Source organism: Pan troglodytes, chromosome 2 (assembly GCF_028858775.2).
Source record: "Pan troglodytes isolate AG18354 chromosome 2, NHGRI_mPanTro3-v2.0_pri, whole genome shotgun sequence".
Taxonomy (NCBI): Eukaryota; Metazoa; Chordata; class Mammalia; order Primates; family Hominidae; genus Pan; species Pan troglodytes.
Genome location: NC_086015.1, coordinates 80,058,547 through 80,076,370, shown reverse-complemented (window position 1 = coordinate 80,076,370; position 17,824 = coordinate 80,058,547). Strand labels below are relative to the sequence as shown.

General features: G+C 42.7%; 1 protein-coding gene across 1 annotated transcript in view; it reads left to right on the top strand.

The window, feature by feature from the left end:
- Nucleotides 1-8,185: 8,185 nt before the first annotated feature.
- Nucleotides 8,186-17,824, top strand: part of ZNF717 (zinc finger protein 717) — a 52,243-nt gene continuing 42,604 nt past the window's right edge. The window contains 3 exon segments of the mRNA XM_054680803.2: nucleotides 8,186-8,349; nucleotides 9,209-9,236; nucleotides 10,369-10,427. Coding sequence (XP_054536778.1) covers nucleotides 10,371-10,427 — 57 coding nt within the window. The 5' untranslated portion in view covers nucleotides 8,186-8,349; nucleotides 9,209-9,236; nucleotides 10,369-10,370.

The window sequence follows — 17,824 nt, the reverse complement described above, 5'->3', positions numbered from 1 at the left end:
ACTTATTTTGCACACGTATTTGTCCTACTATGATTTGTCTTTGATAAAATGATGGACTAGAGAGAGAAAATTTATGTTCCAAAAGAAAACTATGACATATGTTATTAGATTCCAGCCCTGATCATTGTTTCCGAGTTTTTATTATTTGCCTATAATTTGGGCTGAATCCTGAATTATTTCCTGGCTCCAAGTGTTCCCTAGTTAACCCAGATATAACATATTTTTAAAAACTTGCTTTTTCCTGTCAGGAATGAGATGTATTTTTGAAGGACTACTTAAACTAGCAATTACAATTTGATTATTATGATTATAGAATCTCGGGATTTCTGTTCCTTCTTGTCAAGGTCTTTACCTGATGTTCATCTCATTAAAAAAAAAAATCAGACTGATTACACTCTACTCAAGACTGAAGACATGTACTTTAACCTGTCTCTTTTACCAGTAAACCAAAGCCTTAAATTTCAGAATCCGTCAGGGAACCTGTGTGGTCCCTGGATCAAGCACCCATGGGCTTATGAATGTGTTGACCACTGGCATATGAGAGGTAATTGTCTATTAGGTTATGTGGCTCTTCCTCTTTCTATTTATAACTCCAATGTTTCTGAACGCTGAAGTAGTTCATCGAAATTATTTTCCAGGATTAGACAAACCGTACCTGCAAACCAAGGAGATGAATTTTGGCCTATGTTTGGCAGAAGTCTCTTGCAATGGTGGGGAGTAACCTCTCATGAACGTATAATTAGAAATCTGTCAACCACTCTAGGTAACTTAGCAAATGAACTAGCTGAAGCCATAGCTACCAAATAAAGATCTTCAGACTCTTTAGCCAGGATAGTCATGGATGACGGAATAACTTTAGGCTACATAGTGGTGAAACAGGGAGAAACTCATATGGAAGCTAGCTAACACATCATGTTGTGTTTAGATCCATACATCTTCTGAAGTTGAAACACATGTAAAAAAATAAGACGATATGGGAATTAATTATGACAAATCCTAGGGAAGAGGCTGAAAGAGCTGTAACACAAGCAGGGCTGAGACATGCCCCTTGCTCGCCACATTGTGGGCAAAGAGAAGGAAAGAAGAGCTGTGGCCCTTTGGGGAGCCCAGACCTGGGAGCTCCCCGAGCCAGGGCTGTGATTCCCTCTTTAGGGCCCTGTGGTTCCTGGTATCTCCAAGCTTCTGGGTGCCACTGTGTTCCCAGTGTGCCAGCTGTGGAAGCTGCTTGCGGTGCCCGTGGTCCAGCCACAGCCTTGTGGAGAGCTGGCACCCGTGTTGGCACCTGGAGCCACCTGCCCCACTGCAGCAGCCAGCAAGTCTGACTGCACAGTGGCCAGACCCCATGCTCACTCACACACCCCTTGCCACTCCATGCAGTCTCCCTTGGCAGGCATGGGATCCAACCTGGTAGCATGAGCTGAGCACAGCCTGCCAGGCTGAGTGGGCGGGGCCCAGCAAAATGCAGGCAAAGGTGCCACCAGCCATAGAGGTTTCTGTCCAGAAAAGTAACACTCCAAAGATCCCGTAACACCGCTACTCTTCCCAGCCTCTGGAAACTCTCAGTCTACTCTCTATCTTGATGAGTTCAATTGTTTTAATTTTTAGCTCCCACAAATGAGTGAGAACATGCAAAGTCTGTCTTTCTGTGCCTGGCTCATTGTACTTAACATAATATCCTTTAGTTCCATCCATGTTGTTGCAAATGACAGAATCTTATTCTTTTTCATGGCCGAAGAGTACTCCATTGTGTATATGTACTACATTTTCTTTATCCCTTCATCTGTTGATGCACACTTAGGTTGCTTCCAAATCTTGGCTATTATGAATAATGCTGAAATAAATATGGGAATGCAGATATCTCTTTGATATACTAATTTTCCCTCTCTTGGGTATATACTCAGCAGTGGGATTGCTGGATCATATGATAGTTCTATTTTTAATTTTTTGAGGGACCTCCATATTGTTCTCCATAGTGAATGTACTAATTTACCTTCCCCCAACAGAGTAAGAGTGTTCCCTTTTCCCCACGTTCTTGCAAGCATTTGTTATTGCCTGTCTTTTGCATAAAAGCCATTTTAATGGGGTAAGATGATATCTTGTTGTAGTTTTGATTTCAAGTTCTCTGATGATCAATGATATTGAGCATCTTTTCATATCCCTATTTGACATTTATGTATCTTCTTTTTTGTTTTTGCTCATTTTTTGAGACAGGGTCTCACTCTGTCACCCAGGCTGGAGAGCAGTAGTATGATCATGGCTTAATGTAGTGTTGACTGCCAGGGTTCAAGCAATCCTCCCACCTCAGCCTCCTGAGTAGCTGGGACCACAGGCATGCATCACCATGCCCAGGTAGTTTTTAAAATTATTTGCTATGTTGTTCAGTTTGGTCTTGAACTCCTGGGCTCAAGTGGTCCACCTGTCTTGGCTCCCCAAAGTGCTGGAATTACAGGTGTGAGCCACTGCACCTGAGCTGTGTGCCTTCTTTTGAGAAATGTCTGTTCAGATCTTTTGCCCATTTAAATAATTGGATTGTTAGTTTTTTTCTTATAGAGTTGTTTGAGCTCCTTATATATTCTGGTTATTAATCCCTTGTCAGATATATAGTTTGAAAATATTTTCTTCCATTCTGTGGATTGTCTTTTCACTTTGCCCATTGTTTTCTTTACTATGCAGAAAACTTTGAACTTGATGTGATACCACTTGTTCATTTTTGCTTTGGTTGCCTGAGCTTTTGGAGTATTACTCAAGAAATCTGTGCCCAGACCAATTTCCTGGTGAGTTTCCCTAATGTTTTCTTTCAGCAGTTTCGTGTCTTTGATTTAAGTCTTTAACCCATTTGGATTTGATTTTTGTATATAGTGCAAGAGAGGGTTCTAGTTTAATTATTCTGCCAATGACTTTGGGATGCCGAGGTGGGTGGATCATGAGGGCAGGAGATCGAGACCATCCTGACTAACACGGTGAAACTCCGTCTCTACTAAAAATACAAACAAAAATTTAGCCAGGCATGGTGGCGGGCGCCTGTACTCCCAGCTACTTGGGAGGCTGAGGAGGAGAATGGTGTGAACCCAGGAGGTGGAGCTTGCAGTGAGCCCAGATCACGCCACTGCACTCCAGCCTGAGCAACAGAGCTAGACTCCATCTCAAAAAAAAAAAAAAAAAAATTTCTGCCAATGAATATCTAGTTTTCCCAGCAAAATTTGTTGAAGAGACTGTCCTCTCCCCCATGTATATTCTTGGCACCTTCATTGAAAATGAGTTAATTGTAAATGTATGGATTTATTTCTGGGTTCTCTATTCTGTTCCATTGGTCTATGTGTCTGTTTTATGCCAGTACCATGCTGTTTTGTTTACAATTGCTCTGTACTATAATTTAAAGTCAGGTGATGTGATTCTTCCAGTTTTGTTCTTTTTGCTCAGGATGGCTTTCGGTATTCTGGGTCTTTTATGGTTTCGTATAAATTTTAGGATTTGTTTTCTATTTCTGTGAAGAGTGTTATTGGTATTTCAATAGAGATTGCATTGAATCTGTAGATTGCTTTGTGAAGTATGGGTATTTTAACAATATTTACTCTTCCAATCAATGAACATGGACTATCTTTCCATTTTTTTTTGGTGTCCTCTTTAATTTTTTTGCATCGATGTTTTATAGTTTTCATTGTAGAGATCTTTCACTTCTTCTGTTATGTTTGTTCCCAGATATTTTATTTTATTTGTAGCTATTATAAATGGGATTACATTCTTGATTTTCTTCTTTAGATTGTTCATTTTTGTCATTTAGAAATGCTACCGACTTTTGTAGTTTGATTTTGTATCCTGTGACTCTGAATTTTTTGATCAGTTCTAATAGTTTTTTGGTGGAGTCCTTAGGTTTTTCCAAATATAAGATCAAATCATCTGCAAACAAGAAAACAGTAATAATTTTACTTCTTTCCAATTTGGATCCCTTTTATTGTTTCTCTCTTGTCTGAATTGCTCTAGCTAGGACTTCCAGTACTATGTTGAGTAACAGTGTTGGAAGTGGACATTCTTGTCTTGTTCCAGATCTTAGAAGAAAGGCTTTCAGCTTTTCCCTGTTCAGGATGATACTGGCTGTGGGTCTGTTGCATATGGTTTTTATTGTGTTGTGGTATGTTCCTTCTATATCTAGTTTTTTTTGAGGGTTTCTTTTTATCACAGGGATGTTGGATTTTATTAAATGCTTTTCAGCACCAATTGAAATTATCATATGGTTTTTGTCCTTCATTCTGTTGATATGGTGTGTCACATTGATTGATTTGCATATGTTGAACCATGTTGGCATCCTCGGGATAAATCCCACTTAGACATGATGAATGGTCTTTTTCATAGGATGAGTTTGGAAATACTACAGCCTTCTCTGTTTTTTGGAATAGTTTGAGTAGGATTGATAGTAATTCTGCCTTCAATGTTTGGTGAAATTAATCAGTGAAGCCAGTGAAGCCATTGGATCCAGGCTTTTCTTTGCTAGGAGATGTTTTATTATGGCTTCAATTTCATTTATCCATTTCTTCTAGGTTTGTTGTTTGGTTGTTTCTTTGTTTTCTTTTTTTTTGAGATGGAGTCTTGCTCTGTCACCCAGGCTGGAGCGTGGTACAATCTCAGGTCACTGCAACCTCTGCCTCTCAGGTTCAAGTGATTTTCCTGCCTCAGCCTCTGGAGTAGCTGGGAGTACTGGTGCATGCCACCATGCCTGGCTAATTTTTGTATTTTTAGTAGAGATGGGGTTTCACCATGTTGGCCAGGCTGGTCTTGAACTCCTAACCTCAGGTGATCACCTGCCTTGGCCTCCCAAAGTGTTGGGATTACAGGCATGAGCCACGGTGCCTGGCCATTTCTTCCAAGTTTTTCAATTTATTGGAATATAGTCAGTCATAATAGTTTCTAATGATTCTTTGAATTTCCACAGTATCAGTTGTAGTATCTCCTTTTTAATCTCTGGTTTTATGTATTTGAGTCTTCTCTCTTTTTTCTTAGTCTGGTTAAATGTTTGTTGATTTTGTTGGTCTTTTAAAAAATATTAACTTTTCATTTCATTGATATTTTATATTTTTAAATTTAAATTTCATTTACTTCTGCTCTGATCTTTGCTGTGTTTCCTTCTACTAATTTTGGTTTTGGTTTGCTCTTGCTTTTCTAATTATTTAAGATGCATTATTAGGTTGTTTATTTGAAATTTTCTACTTTTTTTGATGTAGGTGCTTTTTGCTATAAATTTACCTCTTAGTACTGTAGTAGTGTTTTTACTGTATCCCATAGGTTTTTTGTTTTTGTTTTTGTTTTTGTTTTTGTTTTGAGACGGAGTCTCGCTCTGTTGCCCAGGCTGGAGTGCAGTGACGTGATCTCGGCTCACTGCAAGCTCCGCCTCCCGGGTTCACGCCGTTCTCCCGCCTCAGCCTCCCGAGTAGCTGGGACTACAGGCGCCCGCCATCACTCCCGGCTAACTTTTGTTTTTTGTATTTTTAGTAGAGATGGGGTTTCACTGTGTTAGCCAGGATGGTCTCGATCTCCTGACCTCGCGATCCGCCCGCCTCGGTCTCCCAAAGTGCTGGGATTACAGGCATGAGCCACTGTGCCCGGCCTGTACCCCATAGGTTTTGGTTTGACTTTAAACTTTTTCTTTTCTCGAAAACTCAGTGTCATGGTACCGGCTTCTAGTGCTTTGGGCAGTGAGACCCTTTTACTTGATAACAGTGGTAGCTGGGACAACTTGGCAACGTAAATAAATAAACGGCATCCAGATTGGAAAGGAAGAAGTACAGTTATCTTTATGTACAGATGACATGATCTTGCATTTAGAAAATCGTAAGAAATTTACTAAAAAGTATTAGGACTCATGAACAAATTTAAGAATGTAACACTATATAAGATTGGTATACAAAAATAACTGTATTTCTTTACCAAGAAATCAAGAATCCAAAAATGGAATTACAAAAATAAATCTTGTTACAATAGAATTAAAGCTGGGGAAGCTTAAACTTGAACACTAAAAACTGCAATACATGGTTAGCGTTGGAGACACCCAGGTACCATCCCTGAGCCTTCTCTCCTTGGCTCTGAGGACTTTACCTTCACGGGGTGAGGAAAGGGGTTGCAGTCTTGGCTTTTACATTATATTAGGTGGGTTCGAGTTGAGGTATCTGCAATTCAAATGAGTATTACAATCTCTACTTTTATGGATAAGAGACTGAGGCCCACGAAGAGAGGGAATGACAGTCCATATCCTGGAAGGCAAATTGTCAGGCACTGATTTCCGCTATGTAACCCCTGCCAATCATCGTGTATTTAAAGGATCCCCAGATACCATACCAATAGGTGTTCAAGAGAGAGGCCTGTAATCTAGGCGTCTGAGAAAGCAAGGCTAGAGATTCCGATATTGGAGACAACAGGGCTCTGGGAAGATTAAGGTTGAGTTTTCTGGATCTGCAGAATAGAGTCACTGAGGAGCAATTCCAAGATCAGAGGAGATGAAAGAACAAGTCAGGGCATGCTTAGGAAAAGAGAAAACCAAGGATAGGTTTTAGGCAAGAGTCACACTGAGGAAGGGCAGGTTCTTGGCGTCGCTCAGGAAGGAATCCAAAAGCAAGCCTGTGGTGGAAGAAAGCAGCTCTACGGAGGCACTGGCGGTGTTACAGCCCTGCGTCCACTCCTGCAGGGCAGGGAGCCCTCCGTGGGTTGTGCTCCCAGAGTAGCAGCCTGGGGGTGGCTTGCAGTCATTTTTATAATTCACTTTTAATGGCATGCTAATTAAGGGGCGGGTTATTCAGAAATAGCTAGAAATGGGCAGTAACTTCCAGCTGTTTCCATGGCAAGGGGTGGGGACTTCCCGTGCTGCCGTGGCATTGGCAAACTGTCACGGCGCTGGTGGGAGCGTCTTCTGGTGATCTGAGGCGTGAGGTGCTTTCGCTGCCTCTCCCAGTCTCCTGCGTGCCTCTTACCTGAAAGCCCTTCACACCCCCATCTGCCCACCTACAAACTTCACTGCCCTTTCACCCCACCCCCGTTTCACACGCACTCCCACATCAACCCTGAGCATTCAAGCCTGCGTTTCCCTGTTAGGAACCTCGGTGGTAGCCGGAGCTCTGAGAAACCCCTAGGCAGAAATCCTTGCCTAGTTTGTGGCAGAAATCAGGGAAGGAAAGGCAAAGTTCAGGTCTTTCTCACAATAAATAAACAAAGATAGCTAGATTTGATTGATTGGTGGATGGATGAAACGTGGGAGTTTATGGGCAAATATTTATCAGACACTGGAAGTGTAAGTTGTCACAAAGATTATGGAGTGCACCTGTCTTATGACCCTGTTATTTTATCCCAGTATATGCACTAGAGCATTTTTTGTAACTGTGTAAATTGAAGGCTTATAAATTAGTTTAGTGAGAGAAAAGATAACGGATTGGAAGAGAATTACCATATTCATTAGTTGTGTTTTTAAAATTTTAAAGTAAAATAGAGACATGATTTTTTTCATGCTTTCGAATGCATTTATAAAAAATAGACTTGAGGGCTGGGCGCAGTGGCTCACGCCTGTAATCCCAGCACTTTGGGAGGCCGAGGAGGGCGGATCACGAGGTCAGGAGTTCGAGACCAGCCTGACCAACATGGTGAAACCCCGTCTCTAATAAAAATACAAAAATTAGGCGAGTGTGGTGGCGCGCGCCTGTAATCCCAGCTACTCAGGAGGCTGAGGCAGGAGAATCGCTTGAACCCGGGAAGCGGAGGTTGCAGTGAGCCGAGATCGCACCATTGCTCTCCAGCCTGGGCGACAGAGTGAGACTCCGTCTCAAAAAAAAAAAAAAAAAAAAGTTACTCATTAATAGCATAGACTAATTGGCCTCTATTGAAATTTCTCCATTATTTTCACAATGTCCCAGGCTGTGAAACCAGGATTTAATAAAGAACCAGAATGCCACATCTGTGTCACCTGGGTAGGGACCAGTCCTGATCCATTAAGTCCGGGTCTCTGGGTAACTGGACTCACTGCTGGGCAAAACAGAATGTCCGGCGTGGGTTCCTAACGGGGGACCGCAGAGCCTCATGGGAAATGTAGTGTCACCTTCCAATGATGTTACCATCAAGGACCCTGGGAACCAGCTTTTCTCTCTGCGCATGCGCCGCCCCGCCCACTCCGCCATTTTCCTCCGGAAGTGCGGCACCCAGAGGCGGTCTTGTAGCTGGGCCAGCCTGGGGCTTGGTTCTATGTCCCTGCGGGTCGGTGCGAGGGCGAAGAGGAACCCGTGGGCCTCGAGGGATCCCGGGGGGCCGGACCAGTGTTCCCCAGTTGTGGGAGCAGACGCGTGGGCGCATCGCGGGCGGGCAGGGCCTGAAGTGCAGGTGCGGGCCGCGGACCCTGGCGAGGGCTGGGAGGACAGGCGTGGGATCCCGGCAGTGAAGCGGGTTCTAGAGGCGCAGGAGCGGGTAGGCGAGGCCGGTGGCCCTGGGCCCGGAGTCTGCAGGCTGCGCTTCTGTCCTGCCACTGAGGGACCCAGTTACCAACCCGCATGACGCTCAGTTTGCCCATCTGTCCCAGTGCTAACACACAGTTCTCGGGAGACGTTCCCCATTCCCAGAGGAGTAGTGCGAAACGCGTGCGCCTCGAGTCTTAAACTGGGCGTTTGTATTAGTTGGGTTTCCCGGTGTCTCTTTAGCAAGTGAAGTTTCTGGTTCCCTCCTTCACTGTGTGACCTGCCTAGTCCTCCTGGGTTGCGTTTACAGAAGTTTATACGAGACCTAGTTTCCAGGGAAGAACTCACTGATGCCGCGAGGGAGATGGGGTACTGGATGATGGTCTTCAGCCTTAAGGGTACTTCAGTCTTAACCGTGTGTTATAAAGTTTGAAAGGGAGGGTTCCCTATGAATAAGAAGCGCACTTGAAAGAACAGCCCTCTGGTCTAACCTCTCACTGGTGCTTCAGAGGAGGATAAAAGGTCACAGGTGAAGATCTCAGTTTTCCTCGCTCGGGAAATATTAATTCTACTCCCTAGAATGCACAAGATTTGCAAAGACTAGGTGACAGTGGAAGGTTTGGACGAACTTTCAGAAGGTTGAGGTGAATTCGGCTGAGAAGAACAGGCAAGGACCTAGGAAATATTCCTTATTTGAAGGGGCCTGAAAGTGTGGTCTGGGGTACAGGAGTGACCTGTCATACCTGAGAAGATTAAAATACTCTCCAAACACGGTCCCATTCCTTCAGCCTTTCCTCGTTGTTTCCAGCGTTTGAGGTATATTAAACCTAGTCCATCACCAAATTTAGCTTTAGCATTAGATTGTGAAGTTCTGTTGATTGTATTTGATTTGTAATTTAAGACTTTCTCCCCCTACGTAATTTTGTTAAAAACATATTGAATTCTGTTCACTTAGGTGTAACAGTTAATACTTGCTGTTTAAGGAACTAATTAAACCTTACTGGCTTATAAAAAACAACCACCATTTTATTTGTTTGAAGTTCTGTGGATCTGCATTTTGGTGTGGTGGGTTCAGCTGGGTAGTTGATATATTTACGTTGCCTGGATCACAAAAGAGGCCTTGGTCACCTGGTGCCTTGACTGAGCCTGGTTGGTTTAAGATAGTTTCCTTCACAATCTGGCGGCTTGTGGTGACTCTTGGCTAGGCCCTGTGTCTCCACCAGGGTAGCTCCAGACCTCCTCACAATATGACTGTGTCCAAAAAGGCAAGAACCAATGGATATTTGCATCACATTTTCCATTGTCCATTCACTGGACAAGTCAGATGGAAAAGCCCAATTTATTGTCAGAGCATAATATGAGGGCTTGGATACAGGGAAAGGTGTTATTGGGAAACATGAGTAGAATGGTGTACTGCAGGAAATACATATTATGTACATTTAAAAAAAAGTAATTGTAGGCCAAAATTGCTGGGTTGCAAGATGCACTTTCCATGATGTTCAGGTATAGAAAAGCAAGATGTACTGTCATGGGAACACTCATATGAAGTTATTTGTGGAATCCACATATTAATAGGAAAATAGTTAATACAGCCCAGTATATTTCTATAACATTTATTTTAGTGAACTTATCATGTTTCTTTGTATTAAATTATTAGATTATATCTTTAGGTAATATTGTTGCTAAATTAGTAGGTAATACATATTTTTATTCAAAATAAATTGTGCATCTAATGTCTACCAATTAATGTACTTGTAGATGTATCTTATCTTGAGTCTTTGCTGCCCCTAATGAGGCTTGAAGGACTCTTCTCCCATGGGAAAGTTTTTCTTTTTCAGGAGGGAGGAGGGCTTTTCCAGGTAATGTGTCTAGAGTGTTGGGCAGAAGAATCTGGGACCACACCACACCAGTTCTCTCCTTAATTCACGTCATTTGCCTTCTCTCCCAGCTATGTTTCCAGTGTCCTCTGGGTGTTTCCAAGAGCTACAAGAAACGAATAAATCTCTGGTGAGTTGTTTATTTTTTCTTCACTTTGTTTTACACTGTGTTTTCTGAGTTTATGGGTGTCTGTGAATTAAAAAGGAAAAGTGGAAATAAGTAAAACTCAGGTTGAAGGAAATATACATAAATTAAGATAAAGCTGACCTGTAGATATAGACAGGTTATAAGAGCTTAGAGTTGTCTAAGTTGAGTGCAAATTTTCCTCTGATCTTTCTGATGCAGTGACAAAAAAGGCAGTCATGGTTGTTACGTGATTGGAATGGAACCCGAGAAGAGAGCATGCTGTGTTCTTGTGGGACAGGAAAGCTTGCGTGCACCAAGTCTGAACCACCACCTTCAGTGGTGACATAGGTTATGTGCTGGAACATATTTCACACCGGCCTGGCAGTAAATACTTGTAGTGTTGTGCAGTGGAAACGGTCATCTTCCGCTAAAGCACGGCGTGTTGTGCAGTGGAAATGGTCATCTGCCGCTAAAGCACAGTGTGTTGTGCAGTGGAAATGGTCATCTGCCGCTAAAGCACAGCTTCCATCATAAGGTATGCTCCTTGCTGTGGTGGAACATATTTCACACCAGCCTGGCAGTAAACACTTGTAGTGTTGTGCAGTGGAAACAGTCATCTTCCGCTAAAGCACAGCATGTTGTGCAGTGGAAATGGTCATCTGCTGCTAAAGCACAGCTTCCATCGTAAGGTATGCTCCTTGCTCAAAGAGTGTGGTCCCAAACAGCTTTTGGGAGGTCCTCCTTGATTCATGGATGAAACCCGGAACATCTTGAGAACTGAGTTAACCACAGATCCTTAAATAACTCTCCACACCTTTATCTTAGTTTATCTCTACATGCAGGGTGTGCAGCAGCCTGTTCAAAGTGATATTTTCTGGGAAATACTTCCAGTGTTTATTTGCACTTTAGCCCACTCTGTGTAGTCCTAACTTATTTCTTCTAAACTCACCATTAACCTAAATAATAGTCAAATTTAGGGGGACTGTGTTTGCCTTACTCGAGTCTTCTACCATAGTTGAAACTGTCGTATCCGAGCGAGTTAGAGAGAAACGCCACACTTTGAGACGAATTCAGGAGTCCTTTATTAGCCGGCGACTGTGAGACGGCTAACGCACGAAATTCTCTCGGCCCCGGAGAAGAGGCTAGATTTTCTTTTATACTTTGGTTTAGAGAGGGGAGGGGGGATTCTAGCTGCAGCAACTTTACAGAAGAAAAAACAGACAAAAAAGTTAAAAAGACAGATGGTTACAGGAAAACAAACTGTTCCCGGTGCAGGGGCTTTAAATTCACCACAAAGTGATAGGTGAGGGGGCTCTGGGCGTTAGCTGCCGGACAAATGTGCGGGCTTTATGATACTATCTCTGAGTAAATTGCTGGGAACTGCAGACATCGCTTGCCTCAGCGCTTATCAGTTAATTGCAGTCTTTGATATGTTGAAAGTCAGCTTGCACAAGTTAAAGTCCTTGAGGAAAAGGAGTGGGTAAGGAGCCCTTGATGTCTTGTAAATGAAGGAGCCAAATGGAGTTTGTCCGGTTTTCTCAGCTAAGGGAGAGTCTATTCATATTAAAAATAAGGTTAGGTATCTAAGGAAGAGTCTATTCATGTTAACACAACTTTGGGTATTACAAAATGTCTGTTCATGATCTGGAAATTCTTCTGTGTTAGTTCTGTTAAAAGAAAAACTTTAAAGGAGTTTAGTTGAGCAATAAACGATTCATGAATCGGAGAGTCCCCAGAAACACAGCAGATTCACAGAGACTCCAGCACAGTCATGTGGTGGAAGAAGATTTATAGACAAAAGGGAAGTGGCATACCGAAATCAGAAGTGAGGTACAGAAACAACTCAGCATTTGCCTTGTTTGAACACAGTTTGAACACTTGGCAGTGCCTGAGTGGTTGAAGTTTGGCCACTGGGATTGGCCAAGACGCAGCTGTTGTTCCAGGTGCATACTCTCAAGTTAGGTTTTCATTCTTGTCTACCTATTAAGGTAGGTTGCAGTTCATCCACAAGGACTCATATATGGAATTATGGAGTCCTTCTCAGGCCATACTTAGTTCACTTTAACAATTCCTTCCCTGTGGTTATTTTCTCAATTTTGAGAGATTGGCCAAAACTTCAGTCACTGGTGTCACTATTACCATTGCAAATGTACTTACTTGCTTTAGAAACCCACTGGGAAATAGACCAGTGAGTTTTGAAAAGGTGGACCAAGGACTTGAGTAGAAGGTACCTTCTTATGCTGGAACGTCCTGTTTACAGGAGAAAAACAAAACCTGGTTTGTTCTAGGATTTATGTGTTTCCCTAAAGTCTTAGTTTGATTATGTTACATTTAGCATGAGTAACTCCATTTTGGTTTGGTTTGGTCTGTTGGAACCTATTGCATGAGCTTAGTTTAAAACAATGGCCTCTCATAATTTTGCTTAAAAAATTCCTCCTTTTGGCTGGGCGTGGTGGCTCACACCTGTAATCCCAGCTCTTTGGGAGGCCGAGGTGGGTGGATCACAAGGTCAGGAGATTGAGACCGTCCTGGCTAATACGGTGAAACCCCGTCTCTACTGAAAATACAAAAATTAGCCGAGCGTGGTGGTGGGCACCTGTAGTCCCAGCTACTTGGGAGGCTGAGGCAGAATGGCCTGAACCCAGGAGGCGGAACTTGCAATGAGCCAAGATCTTGCCACTGCACTCCACCTGGGGACAGAGCAAGACTCTATCTCAGAAAAAAAAAATTCCTCCTCTTTAGTCAAGTTCTCACTTAGTTGAGAGTGTGACCAAAATGTAGGGCCTTAGCACCACCCTTAGTTACCATTATTTTGGGTTTCCGGTTTAGCACATCACTCCCATTGTTTTGGGTTCCAGTTTTAGCACGTGACTCCCATTTTTTGGGTTTCTGGGTTTAGCACGTCACTCCCATTGTCTTGGGTTCCGGTTTTAGCACGTCACTCCCATTGTTTTGGGTTCTGGTTTTAGCATGTCACTCCCATTGTTTTGGGTTCTGGTTTAGCACATCTCTCCCATTGTTTTGGGTTCCGGTTTTAGCATGTCACTCCCATTGTTTTGGGTTTCTGGTTTAGCAGGACACTCCCATTGTTTTGGGTTCTGGTGTTCGCACGTCACTCCCATTGTTTTGGGTTCCGGTTTTAGCACATCACTCCCATTGTTTTGGGTTTCTGGTTTAGCACGACACTCCCATGGTTTTGGGTTCCGGTTTTAGCACGTCACTCCCATTGCTTTGGGTTCTGGTTTAGCACATCTCTCCCATGGTTTTGGGTTCCGGTTTTAGCATGTCACTCCCATTGCTTTGGGTTCTGGTTTAGCACGTCTCTCCCATTGTTTTGGGTTCTGGTTTTAGCACGTCACTCCCGTTGTTTTGGGTTTCTAGTTTAGCACATCACTCCCATTGTTTTGGGTTCCGGTTTAGCACATGTTTCCCATTGTTTTGGGTTCCGGTTTTAGCATGTCACTCCCATTGTTTTGGATTTCTGGTTTAGCAGGACACTCCCTTTGTTTTGGGTTCTGGTTTTAGCACATCACTCCCATTGTTTTGGGTTCCGGTTTTAGCACGTCACTCCCATTGTTTTGGGTTTCTGGTTTAGCACGTCACTCCCATTGTTTTGGGTTCCGGTTTTAGCACATCACTCCCATTGTTTTGGGTTTCTGGTTTAGCACATCACTCCCATTGTTTTGGGTTCCAGTTTTAGCATATCACTCCCATTGTTTTAGGTTTCTGGTTTTAGCAAATCACTCCCATCGTTTTGGGTTCTGGTTTTAGCACATCACTCCCATTGTTTTGGATTCCTAGCACGGCACTCCCATTGTTTTGGGTTCCGGTTTTAGCACGGCACTCCCATTGTTTTCGGTTCCGGTTTTAGCATGTCACTCCCATTGTTTTGGGTTTCTGGTTTAGCAGGGCACTCCCATTGTTTTGGTTTACGGGTTTTACACATCACTCACATTGTTTTGGGTTCCGGTTTTAGCACGTCACTCCCATTGTTTTGGGTATCTGGTTTAGCAGGACACTCCCATTGTTTTGGGTTCTGGTTTTAGCAAGTCACTCCCATTGTTTTTGGTTTCTGGTTTTAGCAGGTCACTCCCATTGTTTTGTTTTCTGGTTTTAGCATGTCACTCCCACTGTTTTGGGTTTCTGGTTGAGCACGTCACTGCCATTGTTTTGCGTTCCGGTTTTAGCACGTCACTCCCACTGTTTTGGGTTTCTGGTCTAGGACATCACTCCCATTGTTTTGGGTTCCGGTTTTAGCAGATCACTCCCATTGTTTGGGTTCCGGTTTTAGCACGTCACTCCCATTGTTTTGGGTTCCGGTTTTAGCAGGTCACTGCCATTGTTTTGCGTTTCTGGTTTAGCAGGATACTCCCATTGTTTTGGGTTCGGGTTTCAGCACGTCACTCCCATTGTTTTGGGTTCCGGTTTTAGCACATCACTCCCATTGTTTTGGGTTTCTAGTTTAGCAGGTCACTCCCATTGTTTTGGGTTCTGGTTTTTGCACATCAGTCACATTGTTTTGGGTTCCGGTTTTAGCACGTCACTCCCATTGTTTTTGGTTTCCGGTTTTAGCAAATCACTCCCATTTTCTTTGGTTTCTGGTTTTAGCACGTCACTCCCATTGTTTTGGTTTCCAGTTTTAGCATGTCACTCGCATTGTTTTGGGTTCCATTTTAACACGTCACTCCCATTGTTTTGGGTTCCAGTTTTAGCACGTCATTCCCATTGTTTTGGGTTTCTGGTTTAGCATGACACTCCCATTGTTTTGGGTTCCAGTTTTAGCATGTCACTCCCATTGTTTTGGGTTCCGGTGTTAGCACGTCACTCCCATTGTTTTGGGTTTCTGGTTTAGCACGTCATTCCCATTATTTTGGGTTCTGGTTTTCGCAAGTCACTCCCATTGTTTTGGGTTCCGGTTTTAGCACGTCAATCCTATTGTTTTGGGTTTCTAGTTTAGCAGGTTACTCCCATTGTTTTGGGTTCCGGTTTTAGCACATCACTCCCATTGTTTTGGGTTCCGGTTTTATGTTTTGGGTTCTGGTTTCAGCACATCACTCTCATTGTTTTGGGTTTCTAGTTTAGCAGGTCACTCCCATTGTTTTAGGTTCCGGTTTTAGCACATCACTCCCATTGTTTTTCGTTTCTGGTTTTAGCACGTCACTCCCATTTGTTTTTGGTTTCTGGTTTTATCACGTCACTGCCATTGTTTTGGGTTCCGGTTTTAGCATGTCACTCCCATTGTTTTGGGTTTTTGGTTTAGCATGTCACTCCCATTGTTTTGGGTTTCGGTTTTAGCATGTCACTCCCATTGTTTTGGGTTCCGGTTTTAGCACGTCACTCCCATTGTTTTGGGTTTCTGGTTTAGCATGTCACTCATAGGTTACAGTGTCCTTATAGTTGCACATTTTTTAAAATCTCTTGTCATTCCAGTTGAAGAGATACCATTTGACATTTTAGACATGGCTGCATGCAAACTCTTAAAACATTTGAGGAAGTACAGTGCACCAGGGAGACTCTTATGACTGCTGGGATATCACCAAGAATTTGGCATATGCTCCTTACTCAGGGTCCCTGTAAATCAAACCACCTAAAATCAAATAGATTAAAGAATGAGTTAGATAAAGAGTTTACTTGCTTAACTAAGTTGGTTTTTTGTTAATTCCCTACAACCAAATCTTTATAATACCCCATGTTTTCTCCATATGCCATAAGTGTTAGCAGCTGCACAGATACTTAAGATAAGAGTCTCATGATAGTAGAGAAGTCTTGATCTGTGATCTTGGTAAAAGCTGTTCACATTAAGGATGCCATCTTCTTCTGGGGGAGAAACTGCCCTTGTTAGCTTTACCTTAAGGGTTCCAATGGGTATACGGTTCCGAGTGTGGAGGGACCCTTCTGAATTGTGAGACTATGAACCCAAAGTTTATGGTTTTAAAGTTTTGCTGTCATGTGGATGGCAAGGGCAGTCCTTCTCTGATGTTCTCAGAAGATCCAGTCATCAGATTCTAGATTGTGAAGGGGTTGACTGTCCTCAGTGAACCATAAAAGGCTTTCTTTACTGGTGAAAATACACTTCAGCATAATAATCTACTGTTTCAACATCAACCTTCTTGCATGGAAGAGCTTTTATACAATCAGAAAACATGCACTGAAAATGAAAACTGAATGAAATCCCTTTATAAAATGTTTAAATGGCCCATCGGGTAACCAAATGTACCTGAAGTTTTGATTGTTTTCCTAGGAATATAGGTTTGACAAACCAAACATTGGTTATAAACTATTTTAGCAATTTAGAAATCACCACAGCAATATATTTAATTTGGATCATTTTATCTTTTCCATGATGAGTTATGGAATGCAGAACTTTTAACAACAGAAGCTTTAAGGACTTAAGAAGGACAAGGCAGCCATCCTGGTTCTTCATAAGTCCGTGCTTAATTAACATTAGACTTACATCCTCTTGAATACCAGCTGTTTCTCCAAATTAGGTGCATGGCACTGGTAACTGAAGAGTTATAGGTAATTTGACTTAGACCATGGAGTTTATTTAAATTATATATCTAAACAATTTCAGTATTGGTGATTTAGCATGCAAATCTGGCAAAATATTTCCTTGGTATTCAATTTTTGTTTTACTTGGGTTAGCAGTTTTATAAACCAGTTGGTCTTTTTATTAAACTTTTGGGAATTTTTTATTTTTTATTTTTTTTGAGACAGAGTCTCATCTGTTACCTAGGCTGTAGTGCAGTGGCACGATCTTGGCTCACTGCAACCTCCGCCTCCTGGGTTCAAGCGATTCTCCTCCTCAGCCTCCCGAGTAGCTGGGATTGCAGGTGCACATCACCACACCCGGCTAATTTTTGTATTTTTAGTAGAGGCAGGGTTTCACCATTGGCCAGGCTGGTCTCAAACTCCTGACCTGAAGTGATCCACTGGCCTCAGCCTCCCAAAGTGCTGGGATTGCAGACGTGAGCCACTGCACCCAGCGTAACTTTTGGGAATTCTTAACCAGTCCAGTTCTTGGGGAATCGGGGAACTTATGGGGAATATTTACCCATGATATTAAAGTTATTAGAAACCTGTGTTCATGAGTGTTTTTCAGGGTCCTTTTCATTCTTTCATGAATCTTCTAAGAGACACCATATTCTAGAATTTTGCATGCTTGTGAAATTTTTAGAAACTGCATCACCATTAAGCAATTAACTGTGGAAATGACTTTAAATAGTTATAGTTAAAGACAATTGACAAGGAAATTTGGTTATTTCTGTGGTTTACAATAACTTAATAACCATAATTAGGGTGGATGTGGTGGCTCATGCCTGTAATCCCAGCTGTTTGGGAGGCCAAGCTAGGTGGATCACCTGAGGTCAGGAGTTTGAGACCAGCCTGGCCAACATGGT